This window comes from Arvicola amphibius, chromosome 1 (genome assembly GCF_903992535.2).
Source record: "Arvicola amphibius chromosome 1, mArvAmp1.2, whole genome shotgun sequence".
NCBI lineage: Eukaryota > Metazoa > Chordata > Mammalia > Rodentia > Cricetidae > Arvicola > Arvicola amphibius.
In genome coordinates, this window is record NC_052047.1 from 29,175,818 (window position 1) to 29,202,483 (window position 26,666).

General features: G+C 50.2%; 2 protein-coding genes and 1 long non-coding RNA gene across 3 annotated transcripts in view; 1 reads left to right on the forward strand and 2 right to left on the reverse strand.

Moving 5' to 3' along the window:
• Scfd2 (sec1 family domain containing 2) overlaps nt 1–15,710 on the forward strand; it is a 326,524-nt gene extending 310,814 nt beyond the window's left edge. The window contains exons 8-9 of the mRNA XM_038331345.2: nt 8,064–8,183; nt 15,422–15,710. Of these exons, the coding sequence (XP_038187273.1) occupies nt 8,064–8,183; nt 15,422–15,514 (213 nt within the window). The 3' untranslated portion in view covers nt 15,515–15,710. The remainder of the gene's footprint in view (nt 1–8,063; nt 8,184–15,421) is intronic.
• Nucleotides 5,625–7,365, reverse strand: LOC119815179. The gene is made up of 3 exons (XR_005285502.1): nt 7,310–7,365; nt 6,621–6,804; nt 5,625–6,515 (listed from the first exon to the last, which is right to left on the reverse strand). It is a non-coding gene; the product is annotated as an uncharacterized LOC119815179 (long non-coding RNA).
• Nucleotides 15,711–21,274: 5,564 nt separating the features above from the next.
• Rasl11b (RAS like family 11 member B) lies at nt 21,275–25,361 on the reverse strand. Its single transcript, XM_038346237.1, has 4 exons — nt 25,074–25,361; nt 24,519–24,575; nt 23,304–23,380; nt 21,275–22,578 (listed from the first exon to the last, which is right to left on the reverse strand). The coding sequence occupies exons 1-4, from the start codon at nt 25,210–25,212 to the stop codon at nt 22,108–22,110; spliced, it is 744 nt and encodes a 247-aa protein (XP_038202165.1). The 5' UTR covers nt 25,213–25,361; the 3' UTR covers nt 21,275–22,107.
• Between the last annotated feature and the right edge of the window lie 1,305 nt (nt 25,362–26,666).

Sequence of the window (26,666 nt, forward strand, 5' to 3'; positions counted from 1 at the left end):
GCCTCACATCCTGACTGTCCTGGAGCCTGTCTGCGTCATCACCACTTTCTGGAAGACAGAGCTCTCTGTGGTTTGCTGCTGCCTCGGCGCTGTGGCAAATGCTAGCCCCCTAACTCAGTTCTACCTGTGTTCGTACATTTCTGTTGGCCAAAACAGTTAAGAAAAAAGTGGTCTATCTAATATTCTCTACTAGACAAATTCCATGGGTAGGGAAGTCCTGGCAGCAGGGTCTTGCCTCCCTGAAGTCAGAACTTCATTTGTGTCGTAGTATGGGCAGTTAAAACACTTTCTTTGCATGGCTCTGCTCTAAAAATCCAGGGCCATGGAAATCTTCCATTCCCACTGGTTCTGGTTATCTGGTACCATGGTATGAGCCATGAACCCCATGGCTCATAATAATACTAACTGTTCATTTGGCTCAGAAGGTTGCTATCTTGCAGAGCTCACAGGGCAGGCTCCCAATCAGTGAGCCGCTGCTGAGCATCTACTGGGAACTCCGAAGGGCCTGTGGCCCAGGACCTCAGCTCCTCTGTGTAGTGTCAGTGCTCCAAGAGGGACAGCCAGGGGAAAGACTTTGGGTGCATGGCCTGAAAGTCCACTAACATCACTTGCATAGCACCCCACATGTCAGGGCATTTGCTTTAAGGAAATAAAACATGCATGCTTCCTCTCGAAAAGGGATCAAGAGCCAGAGGGCAGGAAGTATCGTCATAGCCACTTTTGAAAAATATAGTCTGCATATGGGTAAATCCACCTTACATGGCTGCCCAGGGCAATAAGGGCAACACTTACTGGTACTAGGCATCCTTCCCTCATGGAAGACATTGAAATCATTTACACTTCTGACCTGACTTCAAAATCAGGGATACCAGAATGACTGTACTGAAATAAAGAAATGCCACTTGCTATTTGTACTTTTTTTTAACTAGCTATTAAAAGGCAACTTCCTAGATTAGAAGCTGAGGGAAGCAAGCATGCCCTGTTATCTGAGGAAGACTTTCAAGTCAGCCTGATCACTTCTCAGCCAGAGGGAAGGCTTGTGATCAGCCGCTAAGCTGTCATCCTCCAGGGGCATACAACCCAGTGAGGGTGGTCCACTGGGGTGGGGGGACCACTGTGGGCTGCAACTGGCATGGAAAGCCGGCTGCCTGATAGACTCCTGCACAGAGCACCTTGAGGTCCTCTGAGTAAAGCTTGCTCTCGGCCTAATGAATCCATCAAAACACACTTCCCCTCTCCCGGAATGAGAATTTAATTTAAAACTAGCATGTCTAATAGGCAGCACTTTGAAAGTGCATTTCTGAAATCTGTGGCTTGGATTTCAGTCTCCCAAGAGTAATAGACTTTATATCTACTCCATGTGTTTGGCCCTTGGTTTGTTTTGACTAAAAGACATGGTCTGTCAAGATGTTTTCTCTGCTGGACTTGGTATAAGAGGGTGGGCTTTATCTCATGAAATGGCACGAGGCCCTTCCCCTCCTTCTCCTTGTGCTTTAATTGGTTTTGTTTCTGGAGTTGTTCCATTTCTTATGTGGCCATGCTTAATTAGAAAAAGATTCAAGTCGCAGTGCCTGCCTCTGGGCCCTGTGTCTAAGCTGATGCCACAGCTTTATGGTCTGGAAACAGGAAAAAGTCCACGTGAAGGAATGATGTTCACATGGGCCATAAAAGCTGTCAAAATTGGGCTGTCAGATACCAACAAGTCATGGCAACTTAATCAAAGGAAGGCTAATTTACTTTAAGGACCAGAGGATATCCAGGAACCCCAAAGACAGCAGTGCAGGATTAGACCAAGAACTGGAAAGCCTGTCTGGAAGATAAGCAGTGCTCTAGACGCTGCACTCTGCAGAAGAGGCTAGGTGATGCCCAGCGGGGCATAGGTGCTCAGCTGATATTAGGTAAATGCATCGGTGAGTGTCCAGCCATAGCTTTGGGTTCTCCTCAACTCTCTGCACTCTGCAGAAGAGGCTAGATGATGCCCAGCATGGCGTAGGTGCTCAGCTGATATTAGGTGAATGCATCGGTGAGTGTCCAGCCATAGCTTTGGGTTCTCCTTGATAGCCTCGTGTTCACAGAGCCTCATCTGTCTTAGAATGACTGGATTACCAGTAGCCCCATTGGACTCAGGACCTCATTCCATGACCAGAAAACCATGTTTGGACAGCAGGGTCACACTATAACCACGTGACTACCAGCAGCCCACTCTGAGGGCCAATGATTGGATTGTTGATAGGACAATCACCCAAAGGATGCTTTGTGATGGGGATGGGGGCAAATGCCGGGCTTCGTGTGAGGGCTGACGTCAGATCCTTCAGCTGCGAGAGCTGAACATACCTTAGAGGTCATCTAGACCCACCCCTTATTACTCATCTAAGGAAGCAAAATTTGGAGAGATCATCTGTTGGATGGGGTCCACGGTACTTATGGCATTTCTGATTAGATGAAACTGTGCCAGCACTGAGCTTCTTGGTTAAGTGAGTGTGAGTCCTGTGGCTCCTCTCTGCAGCCATGTGTGACCATTGCTTAAATTCTTCTGAATTGTGATGATGCTCTGAGGCAGGGTTTGATTTATATCTAATGCTAGTGCAATCTATTCCAAGAGTTCTGTGGAGTGGACTTTGGCATGAGTTCCTTAGCAGAAGCAGAAACTGGACTATGGCAGTCTTCGTACTTCATCTGACAGGGAGCAGTGACTGCCGTGGGTAAGGGAGACATCGACGGACGAGACACCTGCCTGCTGTATCATAGCTTGCCTCATGTGGTTCTCAGGATGCTGAGGATCCGTGGAGGGAGGGAGAGCGGTGATGTGAGGGATGGGGGGAGCACAGAGGAGATCTGATGGCATCAGAGCGTGTTCGGTCCTGTCAGACCCGTGGGCGTCACACTCAGTGCCAGCACAGGAAGAGAAGACAATGGCAGAGATAAGCAGAAGCAGAGTTAGATCAACAGGAGTTGGGAATGTAAATTTTTACCAAATTTTACCAAAAACCAAGAGTTAACCTGTGCTTCTTAGTTTTTGTCAAATTGACACAAACTAGAGACTCCTGAGAAGAAAGGACCACAGTTGAAGAATTGTCCCTGTCAGATTGGTAATGACTTACATAGTGGTCCCCAGCATACTGCAGGAGGTGCCACCCCTAGGCAGATGGTCCTGGCTGTCTGAGAAAGCGAGCTGAGAACCATGGGGAACTAACCAGTGAAGACCTTTCCTCCGCAGTTCCTGCCTCTGCTCCTGTCTGAGTTCCTGCCCTGACTTCGCAGAGTGATGCCCTCTGATCAGGACTTCCAAGCCGCATAAACCCTTTTAAGCTTTGGTCAGTGTTTTATCACGGCAGCAGACAGCAAGCTAGAACGGTACCGTTGAGTGGTATTCGGAAATGTGTAACGGGTTCCTCTGTGCTCTGTGAGGCTTGCCCTGGCAGCACTGAGAGGGCAAACCAGGGTGAACTTGGAACTAGGTGAGCTGAGAGAGACAAAAGATGGGACCCTGAACTTAGGTAGGGCTGAGGGAATGCGGGGTAGGGGGGCGCAGGAAGAGTCACTGTGGCTTCCATGGGATGGGGATGGGTTGCATATGCTAGTAAGAAGTTGTCCGGGCCTCTGTGTGCTCTCGGTACCTAGGTGGATGGGCTAATGTCCTGATTGGGCAGAAGAAATGGGAAAAGGGTGATTTGCTTTGGGGACTTGTTAAGTTTAGGGGTTGTGAATACTTCCCTCTTTCTTCCCCTCCCTACCCCTCCTTCTTCCCTCTCCTCTGCACTCTCCACCGTCTTTGCTCGCTGGTTTGCTTTTCTCCATCTCCTCCCTCTGCACACACATTAAAACCCACACTGTGTGCAGCAGATACCTCCTCTGTTCCGTGCACTGCTGAGTCCCTGGCTCCTTTAGCGCACTTCCCATGCCTCATCATCATTCAATAATATCTGTTGAATGGATGAAAAATAAACACCATGTTAGAGGAGTGTTTGGTGGCAGTGCCAATGCTATTAATGACTCCTGATGGCCATTTTCAGAGTTGGCATAGGTCTTTGCAGAGCCTGGTCACTTTAAAACTTGAGCCTCTCTCAGTGCCTCTATAAGGCTCTGATGGCTAATGGAGAATGAGGAACTTGATCATACCTATTCTAGGATAAGTCGCAAATGGAGGGAAACTGAGTAAAAGAGCAATATGCAGGGGAGACTCAGCAAGAGTCCCAGAATTCCTGAGCAGTTCTAAACACAGGAAGGGGTAGGATCCTCACCTTGGCATTCCCTTCCTGGAAGCCAATCCAGATATCAGAGTGTTCCCCAAGAGCACACCAGCAGGGGCCCCATAGCCTGCACTGAAAAGCTGGGTGCGGGGCAGGGAAAGAAGCCATCTTCCCTTACAGGAGCCGATGTCCTCAAATCCCAGCCCTCCACTGCTCATCAAGTGACAGAGAGCAGAGATCCCACCTGCTTTATTACACCCTGCATGTGCAGTGACAGATGCTATGTCAAGCTGTCACCTTCAGATTGTCACCCCTCGGCCTAGCACAGACAGGACACCATCATGTATGGCTGCTTATAAGGAATGAAGGATTGGGATGGGGACGGCTCCACCTCCCAGCAGCCTGCTGGCCTGACGTGCTCTGAAGAGAAAGTCTGGTATCAACACACAGATCTAAGCTGAAACCAAAATAGCAAACACCAAGTGCATTAATTGGACCCATGTATTTGTGCCTAGACCAACATTCCCTCCACTTAGCCCTAGGGAACTGCTCTTTGTTGTTGCCTTGTGTTTCGTTTCTTCCCCTTTTCATCTTCTACTGTGTCCTTCCAAGATTCTCGGCATGTGCTTCAGATTCCAAACTCTCTATGGAAAGCATATGTCTTGAAGAACACACTGTGCCATGCTGAAGTTCCAGAGCCAGTTGTATTTCTGTCCCAGGATTAAGTGAGAGACAACAGTTGTTTGTGGAGCTGGAGGCTTCTCAGGGTATGGTTACTCGGAAAGAAGAGCACAGAGAGAGATTCTGGGATGTGTCTAAGCAAAGGCCATTACAGAAAACTATAACCCCTCAAAATGCAGAGAACAAGAGACCGTGCAGTGCCCTGCTCCAGCTGGTGCATCTACAACACAACTCCTCCTTCCAGGGCTCAGGGAGTACTAGGAAAGAGGGGGTGGAAAGACCGTACAAGTCAAAGGAACAAGAAGTCAGAAATGTCAGAGAAGCTACACTCATGAAGTCTTTCCAGAATGGCCACCTAAACAGATGTCACTGTCTTAGTTGGGGTTTCTATTTCTGTGAAGAGACACCATGACCAGGGCAACCCTTATAAAGAAAACATTTAATTGGGGCTCACAGTTTAGAGGTTCAGTCCATTATCCTCATGGTGGTGGGCAGTGTGCAGACAAACATGGTGCTGGAGAAGTAGCTGGGAGTCTTCTTGTTGTTGTTTGTCTTTTGATTTTTTTCCAGACAGGGTTTCTCTGTGTAACTGCTCTGGCTGTCCTGAAACTCTCTTTGTAAACCAAAATGACCACAATCTTCCTGCCTCTGACTCCCAAGTGCTGGGATTTAAGGCGTGCACCACCAGCACCCAACTCAAGACTTTTAAAAATATTATTTTCCACCCTTCCTTTCCAACTTCCACAGTTATAAAGTAGCAACAACATAATGTTATGGTTGGGGTGGCCACAACATGCGGAACTGAATTAAAGGGTCCCAGCTCTAGGACATTGAGAACCACTAGTCTAGAGGATGAAGAGAGCAGAGGAGGTTAAGAGAACTCAGGTGTGTGTCTCGGGCAGATGTGCTGTCAGTAACTCAAGAGAACAGAATTAAAGGAGCACGAAGCTCACTGAATCAGGGAATCTGTGTTGTCCAGGAGGTAATATCCAGAGAGCTCACTGTGGGAAATACATGCAGATGGGACGGTCCTTCAGGGGCAGTGGAGTGAGGGAGAAGACTGGGGAGGCATGGCAGAGCCTCAGTGGTATCAGCATTTAAAGGGGCAGACCAATAGCAAGAGTTGATGAAGCTCTCTGAGAAGAGATGACAAAGGTGGAGGAACAACCAGCAGCGTCAACACAGAAGTCAGAGGAGGTGTTACCAACTGACAGATTCCACAAAAGATCCTGCTAGAGGAAAACCAAAGAGTAGGTCCATGACTCTTAATGCTGGAATTAAGTGGCTTATGTAAGTGACCCCAGCCAATTTTCAGGGAGCATGGGCTAGCAGCAAGGGTTGCTGAAAAAGCGTGTGGTATGTGGATTAGAAGAGAACAGAGAACAAACACAGTGAGGGCAATGGAAGATCCAGAGGCTTAAGCTGGAGGCCAGGGAGGCGTGCAGCCTCCTGAGCTCTGTACCTGACCAGGACTTGCCATGAAGACCCTATTAGCTTTTCCTCCTTCCTTCCTCTTCCCTTTCCTCCTCCTCTGCCCTTTCTCCATCACTTCTTTCCTCTGTCCTTCCTTCTAGTTTCCTCCTGGCCCACTGGTCTAGCCTTCTGCTTTGGGGATGATCCAAGGCCCTTAAATGGCATGTGCATCTGTGATTGGAAGCAGTCACTGTTAATGCCCTGTCTTGCTGGAGGGGAAGCCTATGGCTTTACCTCCCCCATGACTTTGGTAGCCATTCAGGCAGCTGACAGCACCTTTCTAAGCAATGTCATTTGCACTTGCTTGGTCCCGGCTGGGTCTTGAGCTGCTCCACATGGCTGCTTCCTGGTTGATCACTCCTCAGGAGAACATCTGACCCACAGTCTGCTGCAGCGCACTATGCCCATCTGCGCTCTATGCGCCACCATACAGTTCGTGAACTGGGCAAGGGGCTGGAGACTGAAACACACAAAAAAGACTCACAGAGAGACAGAGACATGGGTCATCCTTGATGCCAGAATGCCCCCTTTATTGTGTTCAGTGGCAGCTTATATAGGGATCCTTAACTGATAGCCATGCCCCAGCCAAACCCACCAGAAACCACTCTCCTGCCATCAGGAACTTCTGAGGGTCTCGTGCTCAGAGCAGCTGCAAGAATTACAAGTTGTTTACCAGAAATTCAGGACCTGGGTGTTCACAGCTCCCAACATTCTGCCTTCAGAAGCCCTCTTTCATTCTCTTAATGTCTTCATCACTGGATCAATTTATGGGTCATTTTGCATTTCCCAAGCATGCTTTTCATTCTAGTATATAATAAAACTTTTGTCTCGTGGGTAAAATTGCAAAATCAGGGAAGAAAAAAATCTCTAGCAATTACTGTAGCATGATTAATAAAAACTCAGAAAGAGAAAGTGGGGATCAGCCTGAAGATCTGAAAGCAAAGCAGCCAGCCACTGGCTCTTACCTTGACCTCAGTTCGAAATGGCGATCCTGCTTCCAGGAATCTCAGAATGAGACTGTGTCTAAGAGCTGTCTCCTCCTGTCTTATAATCCTTTCTCGGGCCGGGATTAAAATCATGCACCACCTGGTTTCTATGGCAGCCAATGTGGCCACTGGGATTAATACAAGTGAAATGTCACTACAGCTGTCGCTGCTATGATGAGTGTCTGGTTCAAATCATGCCCAGACTGTGATCCCTGGGAGGGTGGCCCTTATATCTCTCTGTGTCTCTGTAAACCCCCATCCCCCACCTGAACTGACTGGGTTCCTCCTGAAGACAGTGATAGAAACCAATTCTGTGCTTCACAAAGGTGAGTGGAAACAGTTCGGCAGAGGTCTAGGCAGGCCGGCCTGCCCCTGGGAGAGCCTGCCTTAGTAGAGGAGAAGCAAGAAACACATGAAGGCCATAATGGCAGCTGTGGCGGAGCTGTGGGACAAAGGAGGACAAGGTGTGTACTGAGTCCTGATCCAAGGTGAGCAATCAGACGTCCCTTCCCCCGTCCTTTCTCTTATGTAACGGCTCCAGCACAGTTAAATTCATTTTCTAGAAGGATGCACTAGGTGCCATGCTGGCAAATTTTTCTAGCCAGTGGAATCACAAAGCATCGGCATCTGACTGTTAATAAACCACTGTCGCTCTGAGGTTCCTCTGTCCCATCCGCAGGAGGAAAGCAGTAGCCATTACTGCTGTCTGATCTGATGTTGTTCTGTTTTGCAGGTGAGCCGGCCCCATCCCAGTGACCATCCCCTCTTGATCCTCTTTGTGGTGGGCGGTGTCACAGTCTCTGAAGCCAAAATGGTCAAAGACCTCGTAGCATCTCTGAAGCCAGGAACCCAGGTACTGAGTCATGGGTGACACAAGGGAGTCCAGGGGCAGCAGTGGGAAGGGTGGCGAGGGCTTCACTGTTCCTCCTCTGGCCTGCTCGCTTCTCCATCCGCTCATCCTCAGCACGTCCTATTTCCTATCACGGTCTCCTTCTGGCTGTTTCCCCAAAGTCATCCTCCTGACCAGACCAAGTCCACCCACGCCTCCCCAGAGAGGGTTTTTTTTTCTTTATGGTTAAGGACCTACCACTTCGGCAAAATCCATCGTAATGGGTTAAATTCTCATACCAAGCAAAGAGATCCCTATTGTTTGCACAATAAATGGTGCCAACCAGGAAGAAGAGAATTGGTCCAGAAGCAGGGCAAGACTGCAACCATCAAAGCCCTGTAACTTCCAGTTCCCAGCATCCCATGTCCTCCAGCTAGTCCCAACTGCTAAGCATTCTACAACCTTCCAAAATAGCCTCCAGCTGAGGTCAAATACTGAACTGCATGAGTCTATGGAGGCATTATACGTCCAAACTCTAACACTGAGGGACTCCAGAGACCCTCACCCCATCCGTGTTGGTCACGGGGAAGAGTGCTAGCATGTAGCTTCAAGACTTCACTGAGACACTAGTGAATCTAAAACCTGTCCACACAGCTGCACAGAAAATGGCTGGGTGGGGATGGTAGTGTTCTAGCCCAGACCCTGCCCTACTGGGATGGGTGATGTGGCTTCCTCTTGGTTCCACATCCTCTGTGCACTCAGCCAGCATTCTCTGCTTCTGTGACATCCTGCCAGTTGTTCCAGACTCTTCCTGAGTCTGCGCTGCCATCCCAACCCACGCTATGCAGTAAAGTTCCTGCCGGTTCACTGACTACTCCACGTTCGCCAGCATAGTCTCCACCACTGCTCCTTGAGGACAGAGGCTGGGCCTCGGCTTGAGCAGGTGGCCGGAACTGGGTAAGCTGCATGGTGGGAGGGCTATACTGACTCCAAAGGGTCTGGTAGAAACTGTGGTGACGAGTGCCTGAGCGTTGCTGGTGAAATCAAGTCCCGATCTCTCTTTACATCCCAGCTTGCAGCTAGGAAAAAGAAGCTGCGTATTTAGGGACGGGCCAGGTCTGGGAATGGCCAGCCCTTGCCTGTGATTCTTTTTGCTTTTATTACCTAGTATGTCAGAGCTGGTGGAAACTTCTAGAAACGAATCATGTCTAGCCTCATTTTGTTCCCTATACCAGCAGAGTTAGAAATCTGTTTATTGGGACTTTTTTTCTTAATAAGTCAGCACCTTCTTGCTGTCCCTAACGTGGGAAGCACATCCTAATCCCTAGGACAACTGTGCATTGAGACGGCCTGCCAGACACTGTAATCCCTGCTCTGGAAGGACAGCGTGCGCATGCTTTCAAAGGCTGCGGACAGTTTGGCGTCAAAAGGCAGAATCAGCCAGCAGTGGCTTTACTAGTCTGGCCCTGTGCCGGCTCATCTGCAGACAGAGCATCTCAGAGTGTTGGAGCCTTGAGGAACAGGCTTGACCACTCCCTGTCCTTTGTGTAAAAACTCCCTGAGGCATTATCAGACCCTGAGAGGATTCTGAGGCGGCAGGGAGAGCCGGGATGGCTATTCGCCACACTGCCTTTGGTCTCTCAGCTTGTCAAAGTAGAGAGAGAGGACCGAGTGCTGCTGGAGTGACATTCGCTAAGGCCCATGTCCCCACCCCCTTCACCTGGCAGGTAGCACCCTGGAAACCTGGCCTTGCTGTGAGCTGTATCTGAACGTTACAGACATCCGCTCCATTCTCTGCTTATGCTCACACTGCTGTGGGGAGAGTATGCCAGCCCCGCTAAAGGAGTAGTCCCGAAGAAGTGATGTGCCAGGAGGCTATCAAAGACAGAGCTGTCCTGTCGTGTGTGAGCTGCGCCCATCTACACAGTGGAAGAAAGCTTTACCATCCCGCCCAGGGACAGTTGATCAGAGAAAATACACAAGTCTTCCCTTGACTTGACTAAGGAGGGAAAGTCTCCCAACCCGCCCCAAACATCTGCAAGACCAGGTCAGGACTCTCCTTAGGTTTCTTTCCTCAAGCCCTTGTGCCAGATACCAGCCCTGTCTCCTCACTCAGCTATGTGGCATGGGGTCCTGTGGCCAGATGCTCTGGCCAGCTGAGCTCTGTTGCTGTTGCATGGTGGCCATGAGGCCCACAGAAACCTGTGATTGTGAGAAGGTAATACAGGGAGGTATCCTCATAGACAACAGCCATGTTGGGAAGAGAGAAAGGCCAAGCATGGGATCTACCAGCTCTCAGCTGCTTTTCAGAGATGGGTGTGGACGCCATGCCTCCATGTATCTAAAGTACAGTGTTCAATGAGTCTCAAGCATTTAAAAATAAAAACTAAGTCCAGAAATGTGACCATACACAACTCTGCATATATCTTTAGGGGTTCAGGGTGACCTAGGTAGTGGATGGGGAGCCCCAAGGAGGCTTAGCTCTGTGACACTAACAAAAACACCCAAACCAGAAGGGACACAGCACAAAGGTGACCTGGACTCTCACAGTACAAACTTGCTGCAGGGGAGCTGACCTCTGGCACTGATGTCTAGGACCAGGTAGACAGCAGGCCAATAGGTCACAGGTCTTCTGAAAAGGTCAGCTGTCTCCCTAGAGTAACTACTTGAGCATTGATGTTTTAGTACTAGTGGGGTGGGGTGTGTACAGCATAGCACAGGTACAAAGCAGGGTTAAATTGCACCTCCAATATCTGTGTGCAAAACCACTGCTCCTGATGGATGGATGAAGGGTCATATGGGCACCTGTGCTGTGTGGTCACTTGATGGGGGGGGCAGAATCGGGTTTTAGAAGAAAGGGAAAGAAAAAAATACCGCCTGTTCTTTTTTATTCTAAATATTGGAAACCAGAGGGCTCTGATACCCAAATCCTAGATTTTATTGGCATGTCTTCATTCAGCAGAAACAGGACAGAAAGATGTTAGCACCTGCAAACACGGGTGGCTAGAGAAGAGGAATGCCAGCCAACCAACAGGCCTCCCAGAACTAGGCCTCCCCAGCTGAGTGCAGAACATACCAAGCAAAGGGCTGCTGGGGGGACTTGGTGCCTTGACCCTAGGGACACTAAGGTCATCCATGCTGTCCCATTGTCAGCATGTGAGTAAGCATCACCTTCATCTTTTGGACAGTCTGATTGAACCTCCACCATTAGCCATGCTTGCTAATGCCGGAATACAGTTGCTTGTGGCCCTACCATGACTTGGGCTCTTCACAGAACAATGATTTGTCTCTGCCGAATGCTGTTTTCTCATGTGAGCTCTATGGACAGTCAGCAATCACTCTTCCTACAAGGATGGTTCTTGTAGGAGGTGTTCTGTCAGTGGCAGTGAACAGTGCAAGTGAGGATGTCCCAGGCTGCAGTCGTGTGTCCTGGTTGAAGAAGCTCTCACTTCTGAGTGCCATCCATGACAGGTGACAGGTGAGAGATGGGGCAGTCGGGAGCTGATGCGTCAGAGTGAAACGCTGTTCAAACTTGCATGATGCCCAGCCTAAGCTGAGAGCTGGGAAAAGCAACAATAGCCAAAAGAATTAAGAGGAGAGGGGGAGAAGCTGCAGCTAGAAAGAAAGAAGGACCAGAAATACAGAGGAAAAGACCCTTTGTGGTGAGGAGCGAGGTGGTCCCTGGAGTTTGTCTGTTGCCCAGGTCTCCTGTGGAAGGCCAGCTCTCTGGAAGGTATTCTCCAATGTCAAATCAACCTCCAGACTGGCTGGATTTAAAGCATTTCATCTGCTAGGCCAGTTTTGTGCCCTTCCGGGCTTTTCTTCCCTCCCATTTGGAGCCAAGATTTTAGAAGGACAATTTTAGCCAAATAATGCAGACACAGTCTTGTTTGAATTAACTTGGAAAAAACAGAAATGTTCTAAAGCAGTCTAATTGTCAAATATGCCGAGTTTGTACAAGTGCTGATCATGGGTTAGAAAGATGTCCCAGCAGCTAAGAGCTCTTGTTGCTCTAGCAGAGGACACAGATTCAATTCTCAGCTCTTACATGGTAACTCACAGCCATCTGTAACTCCAGTTCCAGGGGATCTGACAGTCTTTTCTGACCCCAAGGGCACCAGGTGTACACACACACACACACACACACACACGCGCGCAGGCAAAATCTTCATATATGTGAAATGAAATCATTTAGATGCCTAAGGATTACTGGTAACCTGGTAGGCTGTATGTAAACCCTGACCGTGTTACCTGATCGGCTTGTAAGCAGCGGCCTCCGACAGCAGGTTTCACTGAGCTGATAGAGAGTGAATGTAGGCAGTCGGTGACCAGTCTCTTCTGAGGCCTTCCGAGAAGAAAAGCTTCCCGCTGTCCAGGGCTGGGGGCCTTGCCTCTTTCGCTGCGTGCCTGTTCCACCCATGCAGTTGCTTTACTCAGTTTTTTCTCTGCACCTCACTAAGGCAAGTCCTGCTCTGCACCTGGCACTGTGCTGAAGAAAATAAGACAGACAGCCACAGGGCACACTCAGGCTGGAGGGTGGGAAGCCTGCTCCAGGAAGGCTCGCTGGAGGCAGGGACCTCTTAGCAGATTGAAAGGCCACAACTAGAGTAGGGGAACTCTGCCTAGATAAAGGAGCGTCCCCAGAGAGCCAGTTGTGAAGCTGCAGAGACTTGATGGTAGCTGACACATGGGACTGACCATACAGAGCTACGGAGGAAAGAGCTGGTGAGAATCCAGCGGGAAGCAGATACTGAGGCCTGGGACGCTGTCCTGGGGGCTGGGCTTATCAAACAGTGGTGAGAAGAGAGTAAGGGTTTGGATCCTGTGAGTAGCAGGTTCACACTGAGAGAGCACACTCTGGCAACTTCATCATGTAAGGACTGCAGTGAGCTGCAAGGAGGGAAGATGGCAGAGGGAGCTAGTGACAGCAGCCACCACCATAAGCCCCTCTGGAGCCTGTGCTGTGCTAGAAGATCTGCAGTGTTCATCTGGGGCAGACAGTGTTAGTCATGCCTCAGAGATGAGGAAGTAGGACTCGGAGTGACTAAGCTGCCTTAGCGGGGGTCCAGCTCACACTGGACACGCCTGAGCCTAGCTCTCCTTCCCAGGGCCCTGGAAGAGTCAGGACTCTGCCCTGCTCTCTCCCTTCCTTGCAGGCCCCCTCTCCTACTTCACAAACCGCTTCTGTTTCCCGTTGCTTTCACCTGATCCAGAGCAGGCCCCAGACGCCCTCAGCGGTGATGCTCAACAGGCTGCGGCCTCACCTCGTGGGCCTACTTGTTTGGCTGAGAGGAGCCTGATCTTTGTGTTCTCACTCAGAGGAAAGTCAATCCTGACTGTCAGCCATGGCCATGAGCCCAGCACAGGGCCTGAGCAGGACTGAGCAGGGCAGGTTTTTTAGGCTTGTTTGCTGCTCTCAGTGTTGACATCAACTGAATCTGTAGCCGTGCACTCCCGAGTTCTTCAACAGGAACAAGATTTGATCTTCTCTGAAGAAATACTCCACCCTCACTCCTGCCCCTAACCTCAGCTGGAGAGGAGTTCCCTAGCTTTAGACTGGGCTGAGGACTATGGGGTGGGGGTGGGGGCTGCTGGCAGTAAAGCAGGGATTGTCAAGTCATGGGGATACAGTATAATAACCACTGCTGGTCTCTACTACCTTACAGGGGTCTACACACAGAGGCTGGGGAAAGTGTGTGTGTGTGTGTGTGTGTGCGCGCGCGTGCACAAAAGCGCAAGCGCACACATGTGCAGGCATGTAGAAGCCATAGGACAAACTCAACTCTCCTCCCTCAGGACCTGTCTACATTGTTTTTTGAGACAAGTTCTCTCAAGTGAACTGGAGCTCATCAAGTAGCTCTTGGGGTTCCCCTGGCTAGGGAACCCCAAGAACTTGTCTGCCTCTGCTTTCCCAGTCCCCGGGTTACAGAAGCACGCCTCCACACCCAGATTTCTCGTGTGGATTTCTAGGAGTTTGCCACACGGGTTCTCATGCTTACACGGCGTGCACTTTGCCCACTAAACCATCTCCTCGGCCCTATGCATAGATTTTTAAATGGACTTCCTAATGATGGTTTGCAAATCCCATAAGGGTCCCTTAAAACTGTATGAACCTCTATGTGTTTCTCTAGAAAATTATGTGCTTCCAAAATTCTGTGATTCTGAAGGAAATTTGCAAACCCATCAGCAAAGCACAGTAGTCAAGCACTTCCTGGGCTCTCAGGAGAGGAGCTTACATAACCCTGGTGGCAGTGCTGCAAGCTCTTCTTTTCTTTCTGGGACAGACGAGGTGGGAGAGGGAGGCTCCAAGTAAAGTCACTTTCTAGAGGGAATCCAGCCAACCAGCAGCAGAGCTGCCATCTCCCCAGCCTCTGCTGGCAGCTCTGACCTGGGAGCCCCCTTGCCTACCTGGTTTGTGCAGCACGCACGCTTGGGTCACGAGGGCACGCTGCCATGCACCCGTCTTCAGAGCCTCCTTGCATAGATGTCAAGGGAAATAAGAAGTTCGGGTCTCCATGCTAAAATATGGGTTGGTTGGCACTAGCCATGTATTTCGTGAGATAGAACAAGTGCTTCAAAGGCAGCGCTCTGGGAAAAGAGGGAGAGCTCTTCAACAAGGTCGTTAAAAGTTATTTTCAAGAAGGAAAACAAAGTTCTAAATGTTTCTCTTCCACTCCCTCCCTTGGCCATGACCCTCTCCTGTTAGGCCTCGCGTTGGAATGTGGCCTCTGCATTGCACCAATGAACGAGTTGAATTTGGAGTTGATTACTTCACTGATTTCATTACACCTGGGATAACCTTGGGGGCAGGCGAGCAGACAGGGAGGTGTCCTCCCTGCACCTGTCTAGTGTCGCATGGCCAGGTGCCGCCCGGTCATGCCACACTCTGGTGTTGGCCCGTGGAATTCCTTCTGGATCACTGCCCTGATTTCCCATAGGCACTTTCTTATGGAAAAGCACTAGTGCCTGCTTGGGCAGACCCTCACCTGGCCCTTACAGAGCTTACCATGCCCCCAGGCAAGTCCCGAAACAAGCAGTCTTGGTGTGGAGAGAAATCAACCTCACACTGAAGGCCAGGCTGAGGGAAGAAAGAGTCACCCAGCATCAGCCACATGGGCCCAAAGGTCCTCATGGACTAAGTGAGGAAAGCCTGAGCCATCTTAGCAGCCAGGCTGTAGATGAGAGACCCTGTGCCCCCTTTCTTAGCCCCTGATCACTAACTGCCCTCCTTAACGGTGCCATGCCTGTCCCTCCTGTCACAGGTAATGGTGCTGTCCACAAGACTCCTGAAGCCACTTAACATTCCTGAGCTGCTCTTTGCCACTGACCGGCTGTACCCAGACCTTGGCTTCTGACATCTAAGAGAAGATAAGACCAGTTTGAGCTGGAAATACCAATACCCAGCTGTCACCATTCCAGATATGCCTCCAAAGCTGGTGTCCCTGTCACTAACTATAGGTATGACTTCACTCTGCCAGAGAGGGCCTCGTGTGTTTGGACCGCTCCTGTTCTTCAAAAGCAAAATAAAGACTTGCGTGTTCATTTCTCCTCTCTAGGTGTCAAGCTGTCTTTAGCTGACTTCACCTCAGTCCCTCTGATTTCTCCTCATCCCTCACTGTAGTCTTCCTGGAGCCACCTGCGAGTCCCTTAGCTCTGGGTAAACGTCTGCCTGCAAGTGGTGGCAGAGACAAGCATATGGTTCTAAGTTAGTCAAGGAAGGTTAAATGTCCTTAGAATTCCCTGTGCGAGGAAAGCTAGATTGTCCTTGTGACTATGTAAGTGAGGAAGGGACGTCACAGACAGAGCCTGAGACTTTGTTTCTCTCTGACTCCAAAACATTTCTGAAAGACAAGGAAGGGAGGGGTAGACCCGCCTGGGCAGCCCTAGCCCGGTGGCCTTCGTGAATGGTAAATCACCCCAAGAGTGACAAAGGGCTGCTTTGTTCCGCCTGGCTCAAGGATCAGGGCAGACCCACTACTTAGAGCAGCAGTGGGAGAGATGAAGAGAGGGTGGCCGAAGGCTGTCCTTGCTGCACATGGTTTCTCTGGCCCAGAGGAAGCCCCGTGTGGAAGAGGCTCCCTCCCAAGGAGTCTAGATTGGAAACACAACTCCCACATGGCCTTTGTGATTTCAAATTCCTACTGAAATCAAAAGCCTCCTTCTGGGACTTTATATTTTCTTTCTGATCATAGCAGAAAAACCCAGACGCATCTAGTGAAATTATATGAGAACTCTAGGGAAAAAGAAAGAAAGACCTGCTTGGAACCCAGACACCACTCACAGGGACATGGCCGGTGGGAGCTCCTGGCATGAGTAATGGATGTCTGAAATGAGAAAATGCCGAAAAACAGTTTCTCGTGTGGATTAAGAAGGAAGACAAAATAAAATGTAAGCCAAGACATGGCTATACGTTTTACTTCTCTATTAAATGCTGTCCTTTTAAGGAAATAGAAAAAAACTGCTAATTTAGAATCATTTTGAGGTGAATGAAGCTGATTTATGAAACAACATGTTTTCTCCACCCAAGTGTGCTTCCTACCTTCCCTGCTCTTTGATGGTGCTCAACTATAAGGCAACTCTTTTTTAAATCCCGCTAAGCTAAAAGTCTTACATTTGAATGAGAAAAAAAAAATGGCATTAGCCTCAAAGAAATAATATGTATGCAGGGATAAGTGCTTTCTAAAATAAAGAAACTTAAAGTAACCTGCCATGTGACTCCAAACTGTATTCCTTCATCCATCCATCCCCAAGTGTTGAATGGGAGCCTGTGGAGAACATTCCAGATACTCTGAGAAGTTCTAAGCCAAGCTTATCACAAACCAGGTACCACCCTGACTCCATGGCACTCACAGGATGAGAAGCTGATGCTGTGTCTCATGTCTGGGTCCCCAGTGGGTTTCTCCTCAGGGTTCAGGTGCACGCCATATGTCTACATGCAAAGGGAAGCTGAAAATACCAAACCAAACTGCTAGCCAGTGTTTATATCTGGAAGGCACATCAAGGGGAACATAGGAAAGGGGGAGTCACCCCCCATTACTTCTGTACTGTTTCAGGTTTTTACGCCAAATATATATTTGTGTGTTGCTTTTGTGGGTTCAGTAGTTCATCTTGGCAAGTTATCTCTTACCTAGTAAAAGAATATTCAGAAACTCCTACTCTTCTACTAGGATAAAAGTACCAGTTACACTAGCATTCTAAAATGCTCTAACACTAAAGTGAGTATGGCCATGGCTAGTGTCGGGGCGAGTGTGAAAAGTGTGAAAAGTTTAGTTTGTAGTCGACCCTTCCATCTCAGTGGTCATTGGCTGGAAGAACTGGGTCAGGAGAGAAATCGGTGATGGAGGCTTTGGAGGCAGGCAAGCTGGAAGAAGTTGGTGATTACTGGAGTCTGGTTTGAATAAGGAAACTGGAGAAACGGGGGAGGTGGTCATAGTGTCTCTTCACAGGAATAGGAACCCAAAGACACTACTAGTGATAAGTGTCGGATGATTGCCTCTGCAGATCCATGTTTCCAGGAGAAACTTTCCATCACTAATGTTAGCCAGAAAGCTAACATTGTAGTCTGTGCAGTCTGGGGTTGAAAGCCTCATTTACCATTTCCATATTATTCAATGTATGAATTTTAAAGGGACCTCCCCCACATGCCTTATGGTAGCCACATGAAGGTGATACAAACAGCCCAGCTGAGGAGCTGAACACTAGTTACTCTCAGACCTGGGTGTGTTTACCACCTAAGCCATGCTGGCCAAAGCAAGCATACACAGGCCGATCTCCTACCAAGGGCCTTGCAGCCACTTTTTATATACACAATTAAATCCCGGTAAATGCTGTGTGGCGACTGAGGTCTGCTCCTTTTTGGAGCTCTGTCCCCACAAGTATAGGGCATAAGCCAAGTGTTTGGCAGTGCCTCCCCGTAGAGCAGCAGGCCCTGTGTGGATAACTATTTGTGCCAGGGTCCCTGCAGTTACACTGATATTTCCATAACAAATAATTCCATCCCCCTACCAAGACCACTATTGTTTCTTCTTACCCTAGTTACCAGAAACAGCATGTCAACAACAAATAATCCACTATTACAAATGTTGTCTGTTGGCTTGCCCAGGAAACATAAAAAACCTCCATCTCTGCTTTGAAAAGAACTTCAGACAACCAGATGGTGGAAGGCGTGCAGGCCAGGCAGCAAGAGCAGGGGAGCGGTGGGATCTCCCCACCCTCGCTCATAACCCCATTCTCTTCTGCAATTCAGGAACCTATGAAGACAATACGAACCTGCTGAAACTGCCTCTCTGGATTTCCAGAAGGAGTGCCCAGACAGCTTTCTGGGTTCTATACTGTAAGCAGGCAGCGCCTCCCTGCTGGGATCTTACCCGGAGGTTCTGGGAGCTCTCCACAGCTGGGCAGCTGGGCCTTTGCCATCTCCTTTCTCCTAAGCAAGACCACAGCAAGCCAACTGCTCCATTGTGGGAATCTGCCACAACGTGTTCCTTTACCCAGAAAATAGATCTGTTTTTACCCTCTTCGGGTAAATGATCAATGCTGAAATCCCTTTTTTTCTTCTCTCATAAATAAGGGGCTCTCTATAAACACAGCCATAGCCCCCAAAGCTCTGGTTCTGAGCTGCCAGACAGGCAAACCTTCTGGAGCTGGACGAGGATAGAAGGCAATTTCACAACCTCCCTCCCAGCCTCCCCTGCCACTGTACAGTGGGGCCAGGCCCAGCCAGGGCTGCAAGTGGTTTTGATTTGAGGCTGGAAGGAAACTAGAAAGCCAGACATCATGACAGACATGGGTTGGGCTCTGAGGCAGACCGGCTGGGAGGCAGCTCCTCCAACCTGGACGTCTTTATTACTAAGGGGGCTGGAGGCCAACGCAGCCAGCAGCCTCTGGCTAATGGCAACAGCAGATGTGGTCCAATTGCCAGGAGCCCCAGGCCCAGGCAGTAACCAAGCTGGTAGCAGAAGGGAGGTGGAGGGAGCTGGGGAAGTGGAGCCAGGACGGTTGGCTGGTCAGGAGAAGGCCCAGAGCCACAACTGTCTGGGGGGTAAAGGGATAGGGACGACGAGCTTTGGTATCAAAATGTCTTAGGGTAGGGTTCAGATCAGCTTCCTGAGCCCAGCCTGTTGCTTCCTTTCCTGTGTAGGATACTAAAGAGAGATAAATTTATGTGTAGCGTGTCCTTGTTACAGACATCTCCTATTGCTGGTGCCCAGACAGTCTGTAAATGAAGTAGAGTGCTCTTACCATCTGGCCCTAAGCTAACATAATCTCTGGGCCTTGGTTCCTCATCTTAAACTAGTGAGTGACCCTTGGGGGTCTCCCAAAGATTAAAGAACACTGCAATTTGGCATGTAGTAGATACTCAATAAACTCTCATTCCCCTCCTCTGCACCAGACTCATAGGAACCCCTGCCTGGTGGGAGGGGGGGGGAGGAGTCTGCTTCTCAGCCAGAGTTTGTAGAGGGTAAGTAGGGGAGGTAAGTGGAGAGATACTAGTGTGGAAACAGATGCGATTATTGAAGCGCTGAACACTGTGCCAAACTTCTGCTGAGAACACAGTTGTCTAGAATTGTGGAAAGCCCAGTCCAGCTGAGGCGGCGGCCTGGACTAGGTCTTGGGTGGTTCCCATCAGAGAGTCCCCTTCCTATTCTCATTTTCTCCCTCCACTTCATCCTTCTGTAGCCAAGGACCCCTCGTAGCTGAAAGACCCACTTAGGCCAAGTGAGAGGCTGAGTATGCACGGGTGAGGGGTGAGGGGCAGTCATCCGTGCCAAGAGCAGGAGACGAGAAGGTGCAGGGCAGCTAGACTGAGAGAGACCAGCCGGAGCCCTACGGAGATGGAAGAGCGGAGAGGAGACAGGTAAGAGGTAGAAGGCTGGCTCCACTCAGCACAAAAATCTATCCTCTGCGAAGCTCTGTGTCTCCCATTTCAGGACATGAGGGAGCCCAGGGATAATGCGCAAAGATGACCTTTTCGCTCATTGGGCATTGCTAACAATCACACCAGAGGAAGACTGAGTAGAATATAGATCTTGTCTCTGCCCTTGTACTGTCTCTGTCTTCTGTGGGAGCCCTGCCCCACCCTGCTGTCAACACACACCCTTCCCAGAGGTGAGGTGAGGGTAGGTTTGAAGAGTTGTTTTTTTTTTTATAACAAGTTCTACATACAACAAAACATAAATGTCAGAATGTCACTGTCAAGAGCAGTCAGATGTTCCCCTGGGAAAATGAGCTTGAATAACCCAGCCCTGTATCACAGCAGACTGCCAACACATCTCACTTCCGCACTCTGTGGCAGTGCGCGTCTTACATGTGAAGCATGGCAGAGGACTATCGTGGACTAGTCGGAAGACACTGGCTGAACTCCATTATGTGAGCTTCAGGACATCGCTCGATGTCCTAGCAGGGGTCTCTGGAGGGTTAACCCAGGCCACTATGGAGCGTGCTGCCCACTGTGATGGAGAGTCATTGAGCTTGCGTGAAAGGCTTTCCAAGCTCAAATGGCAGAACAAGAGAGAGGCCGCAGCTGTGGCACACGTGTGACAATGGCTCCAGGGGAGGATAGCTCCAAATCAATGGTTGTGAGCTCCCCCTGTGAGGACAGTGTGGTCTGGAGACACGGCGTGCCCGGAACACCTCCGCTCAGTGCCACACATGCAGCAGCACTGATCTGTGGAGAAGCATGCTTGCCCCCAGAGGCTCGGTTAAGATGCACACAGACAGCTGTCTTAGGTCTACCCAGAGGACCACGAAGGAAATGAGTAGGAGACGTGCAACTCTGGAATAGAAAGGCCAAGTTACACTGGATGAAGCTCACGGGTTGGAGCCCTCACGTTACTGAACTTGTTCTGCAAGGATATTTTTGCAATGTGTAAAGTATCAGGATAATAAAAGGTACCTCACTGGTCACATGTTGTGAGGCATAAGAGATCGAGCCTGGAAGCCGCATCCCCTGACTCAACATGCTCAATCAACACGGGATTCCAAACAACAATTTCTGCAGGACAGAAGGCAAACATTTCAAACGGCTGCTCTTATCAAATGAAAGATTTATTGTACATAAAATAAATTACAGTTTGAGCCAAAGCATGATTGGCTTCTTAAAGTGCATCGGTGTAGGGGATTTGGTAGTGAGGCCGCATCTGTCACTCGTTAAGACAGCGCTTCAGTATCTCAGCCAGCCATAGCCACGACTCTGCCAGGCCCAGGAAGCGACCCAACGTCATTGCCATGAGTCATTCACACAAACCACACCACCATCAATTAACACTTTTTTCTGTACCTGATGCCACAGTTAAAAAAACAAACAAAAAAAGCAAACAAACAACTGTACACTTTCACAGTTGGGCAGTCCAGGGTTGAGTTTTTCACAGCTACTCAATATGTATACCCATCCTGCACCAGGAGATCTAGCACCTTCCTGTAGACCACAGCTCACAGGAGTCTGTACACAGAATATTTTGCCCTAAAATATGACCTTTATGGGGTGGGGAGGGTCCCTCCTTGTTTGCAAAGAAATCTGGGTATCCTTCAAGTCAGAAAGGCATCCCATAAAGAGAGCATGTTAGAGACACTGAGAAAATCAACCCTTCCTCTTGGAAGAAAAAAAAAATGGAGATGGGAGAGAAAGCCTGTGAATGCTTCCCCAGTTCTTTTGTGCCCGCCCTAAGTCACGTCAATGTATTTAGGGAAACTAACCACCATTTTATAAGGTAGTGAGGAACAAGAACATGCCCCATCCTCATGGTAAAGGACCAGGAAGAAAAGTCACATAGCCGTCCATCTGTCCTCGGGCTCCAAACACTTGGTTTTTGCAGAATTCCACAGGCCCCTTAGGCCCCTCTGCTGCAGCCCTTTCTGGAACCATGAACTGCCATCCGCCTGCAGTGGTCCTGCCTAAGAACCTCAGGCCCTCTGCCCAGAAGACCAAACCCCCTCAAGGAGTCACACTTCAGACAGACGTGACAGTTCTCACTTTGGCAGACAGAGCTTGCTTGAACCTCCTTTTCAGGTCCTGCATGTTGGGTGACTTGGGTCTGGGAATGAGGGATGTTCTGCGCTTCTCAGGCGTGCTGTTGGGCTGCTGTTTGTGGCTCACTTCTTTGCAAAGGATGTGGAAAGCATTGTAGACATCGTTGTAATTTTCACTGACAGATACTTCATAGAAGGAGCAACCCAGCATGCCGGCCAGTTGCAGTCCAAGCTGAGGGTCCACCTGCTTGATGTGTAACAGGTCAGCTTTGTTGGCCACGACCACCACAGGCAGCCGAGTGCCCGGGTGAAGCTGCTGGACATGCTGGTGGAGCTGGCCGATGAGTTCATAGCTCTTGTGGTCGGTGATGGAGAAGACGATGACCACAGCATCTGCCCAGCGAATGCAGCGATTCAGCTGCTCATTGCAGCTCAAGCCATTCTCATGCACCTGAAGGGACCAGGAGAGCAAGGTGAACGGTGAGTGCTGCACAGAGGAATCTGAATTCTAAAGAACCCTGCGCGGTGACGATGGCGGGCTAGGGTCATAAACAAGTCCTATCCCCACACGCTTCAGCTTCCTTGACAATGTTGATCCAGCTGCTCGGAGTTGGGATAAATAACAGGGCAGCTCACCACACTCAAGTGGAAAATGGACTGCAGAGAACTCCGCGCAGGGAGACTTTGTAGTTGCACAGAATGGGAAATTAACTGGCTAGACAGTGAGTCTGGGGAAGCAAAGATAGGAGCGGGAAGCATTTAAACCTGGATAACTGCCCAGTGCAGGACGGGGAAGGAGAAAAAAACACTAGCAGAGCTCTTTTGTCTACAGAGAAACTTCCCACCACATAAAACGTGATTCCGGGCGTGGAGACTGGACCCACATATTTGGTTTTTAATGCCAAGGCACGTACGTAAAAACTGAAGCAAGGAAACACTGTTGATGCCAAGTGTTGGCTTGCCCACACCCTACGCCTCATGTGGTGACTCCTCCTACAGGAGGGGCTCTGCCCTTCCCGAGTCTCCCAAACTCTGCCAGGCCAAGGCTGACAGCCGGCCAGGTACAATCAAACTATCAAACACCATGTAAAGGTCTGGGCCTCGCTCCCCATGGTACGTCTTCCTCAGCTGATGACCCAGTAAACAACTGACCCGCTCAGCATCGCGGTTCCTCACCTGGACGCCTGGAGTGTCCTGGACTTGTATGGCCAGGGTTTCGCCCTCTATCTGGACCTGTCTGGTATAGAGATTACCTACGAAGGCAAAGAAAAGAGATCATGTGGGGTTATGAAATGTGGGGTTTTCTTTTAATGCCATATAGCCTACACCAATATACACAGGGGGAAAAAAAAGTAGTTCCCTTCTATTTAATGAGTTGACTTCAGATCTGGTTTAAAGGCCAGCTGCAAGTTTAGCCCCATGCTAGTAGATTTATCAAAAGTAGGTCAAAGTTTGTGGGTTTTCAGAAACTTGCTGATCTAATTTTAATCTGAGTTTCCTTATTTAGAATATTTCCTTGAAGCAAATATTTTCTGGCCCGCCATGTGCAGAGCTTCTCGTTTTTATTTTAGTGCGTTATCATTCTCTAAACAGTCATATTTTGTCTGCTGGATATGAGAGACTCATAGGCAAATATGGTTAGTAAATACAGTCAACGCGCCTGGCCTAAAACTGCGTCGTGATGATGAGCAACTGTATCGAAGCCGCGTCTCAGCTTGGGATGGTGTCTATGGCTCGTTTCACTCGGTCCCCAGCAGGCACTCCGCACAGTCTGCCCACTCAAGCAGTTTGCTAACAGGTCATGGTCAGAAAGTACCAGAACCTCCTGGGACAGTGGCTGTTTTCAGCCATTGGGAATGAAGTGTTTTGTCTTCTCAGTTTTCAGGCGCTCTGGCCTCTAAAATCCTCAGCGAGTTCTCTCTCTTTGTTAAGGAAAGAACTTTAGGTTTACAACTACCCTTCTTTGGCCTTTGCTTTGAAAGGTCACCCCTGAAAGGCAGCCAGCAGAGGGAGAGGGTGGGGGAGGAGCTGGTCAGTGGGTTTCTGGGTTGGGTTGGGTTTTTGTTTGTTTGTTTTTTTATGACTTTTGCAGGCATGTTTGAAAGGAAAAGCCCCTGGAGTACAAAGGGTGCTTCCAACTGGGGACCCTATAGTTAAAACATACCACTGGCAATACTTTCGAGCACTTGATAAAATGATGAATGGGCCTGGAATGGAATGAGGCCAGATGGCAGCTGGGGGCGGGGGGGGGGGTAGATGGAGGGTGGCGTGCAGAATTGGAAGTGGCAGAATCCTGATGCTCACACTGTCACTCCGGAGGAAGTGCCCTTGTAGGCACTGAGAAATGAGAGCAACAAGCCCAACAGACTTTCCCTCAATGTATTTCCTCACCTGCGTTTCGTTCATAGTCTCCGATGAATCGCTTAGTGAGGAACCGAACCACCAAAGCTGCGATTGAGAAACGAGAACAAGTTAACCCACTAAGTTACAAGGGTCTCCACCCCACCCCCATCAGGAACACAACTCTTCCAGAGAAAGTCACAGCCGGCCACCGAGAGAAATTCCTGCCCTGTAGCTCCTTGACCCCTCTGCCAGACACTAGGGGGTAGAAGCCGGGTGAATTACGGCTCTGCCAGTGGGGAGGGAGGGTGTGTGGCCCAGCCCCTCCTTTGAGCCCAGCTGGCAAATGTCTTCCTAACCTTACGGAACTCCACGAGGTTCTGTAGTCAACTTTCTGTTCTGCCCCAGACCCTGCCAGAGGCTCAAAGCCCTAAACTTCTAGTCTAGCCTGAAAGTCGGCGGGCCACTGTGGGCCCCCTTAAATTGAAACAGGGACATGAAGGGGCGGACGATTCTGCTGCAACGCCCACCTCTCCCCTCTCCAGTCCGGGCTGGGGTCTCCCAAGTCCCGTCCCACAACCAAGCGGGTTCTTCGCTTGGACTCACCGGTCTTGCCTACGCCGCTGGCCCCCACCACGGCGATCTTGACGAGCCGGCGGCCCGCAGCCCCCAGACAGTAGTCGGCAGCGGCGCTGCCCGGGGCGGGGTACTCGGCGATGGTGCACATGTTCTGGATGAGGCGCATCGCCGCTGCGGCCGGGCTGACCCGCGCGGAAAGGGAAGTGAGGACAGGAGCGGCTCGCACTGCGCGGAGAGGGTGAGCAGGTCCGACGCCGAGCGGCCGGGGAGGTTAGAAAGTACCAGGGAGAACGACAGGACACCGGTCTCAGCGGTTCCGGCTCGCAGCTGGGGTGGCAGGCGGCCGGGCGCCGATTTTCCCTGGCCCAGGCCCCGCCCACGCCCAGGGCGGCCAATCCCCGGGAGCCCTGCTCGAGGCCCCGCCTTCGGCCTGCGCATAGAAGCTACGCCCACAAGGGCGTGCAAAGCGAGTGCTGGGCCCCGTGAGACCTGAGAAAAGCGGGGCGGCGGGCGCGAGGGAGGCAACCTGCGGTATCCAGCCGGCACCCGCTGCGCTAGCACGCGGCCCCACCGGTGGCTGCAGGGTCACCGGGTCTCAGATCCCCGTGGAAGGATCTGTCCGTTTCTACCGAGCCTTAAATCCACGTGAGAGACAGCCGTGTCTTCTGGGTCTTGGGTCCCCGTGGGGAATCTGACTATGCCTACGAAGTCTCAGATCCTCGTGAGAGACCTTTTATATCTGCGGGGTCTCAGATCCGCGGTGGGTTTAGGGGCACCCATCCTTGTCTGCCCACCTCGCCGCCGGGCTTCCCTAGGGCAGTCCCTAGAGGCATTCTCTGTGTTGGGTCCTGGGTCCCCTAACCACGCTGACCGCTGCCTGCTGCCTGCACCTAACTGGCTTCTCCACCTCTGACCCTAAGGAACCTGACAGGGAACGGGACAGGCCCATAGCCACTACCCTTGGGTCCGGCTTTGTATTCTGCTCTTGCGCTGGAGACGTTGATTTCTCTTACTTGGCTACATCCAAAGTATTGTGCTGGGTTATATCTGTAAACAAGGACATCCCTCCCTGCCATAAAGTGTGGCGTTTGTCTTTGGGACAAAATATGCATTTTGCTCTAGTTCTTGAGGACAGTGCAAGCTCACAAGAACACACACACCGCAGAAAGCAAGTGTTGCACCCCCAAGTTACTAAAACAAGCTTGTAGCTCTCAGCCCGTCACAACTCCTCCCGGAGCTGTGAAATGGTAAGAAAACAGTCACTATGGCTTGGCTGGAACTCTGGGAGGCAGAAAGGCCCCGTGTCTAGTCTAGTCATAAGGCTAGATAAACGTGACTAGTTCAAAGTGGCTTGGAGCCAAGAAGAAGTGGGGCCCAGCACTTATAAAATGCCTACCACCCCACCGGTGCTGTCATCAGAGAAAAGCACCGTCAAAGGCTGGCCAGATGGCAACTTCAGCAATCTTCTAGACCTTATCGCTGCCACCACCACCTTACAACCCTCAGGCCCTTATATCTTGGCGCCTAAGAGAGCGAAGCCAGTGACTTTTTGTATGCCCCTATTACAGGTAGAAATGTAAAAAGTGCTGATGCCGGTACCTACAGTTTCCCACTGAATCA

What these genes read in the sequence shown, in the direction of transcription:
- Rasl11b (XM_038346237.1), bottom strand. Translation starts at nt 25,212, where the DNA reads ATGCGCCTCATCCAGAACATGTGCACCATCGCCGAGTACCCCGCCCCG. An exon ending in AGACTATGAACGAAACGCAG is followed by an intron (nt 23,381 to 24,518) that starts GTGAGGAAATAC and finishes TTGCCTTCGTAG; the next exon opens with GTAATCTCTATACCAGACAG. An exon ending in AGGACACTCCAGGCGTCCAG is followed by an intron (nt 22,579 to 23,303) that starts GTGAGGAACCGC and finishes TGGTCCCTTCAG; the next exon opens with GTGCATGAGAATGGCTTGAG.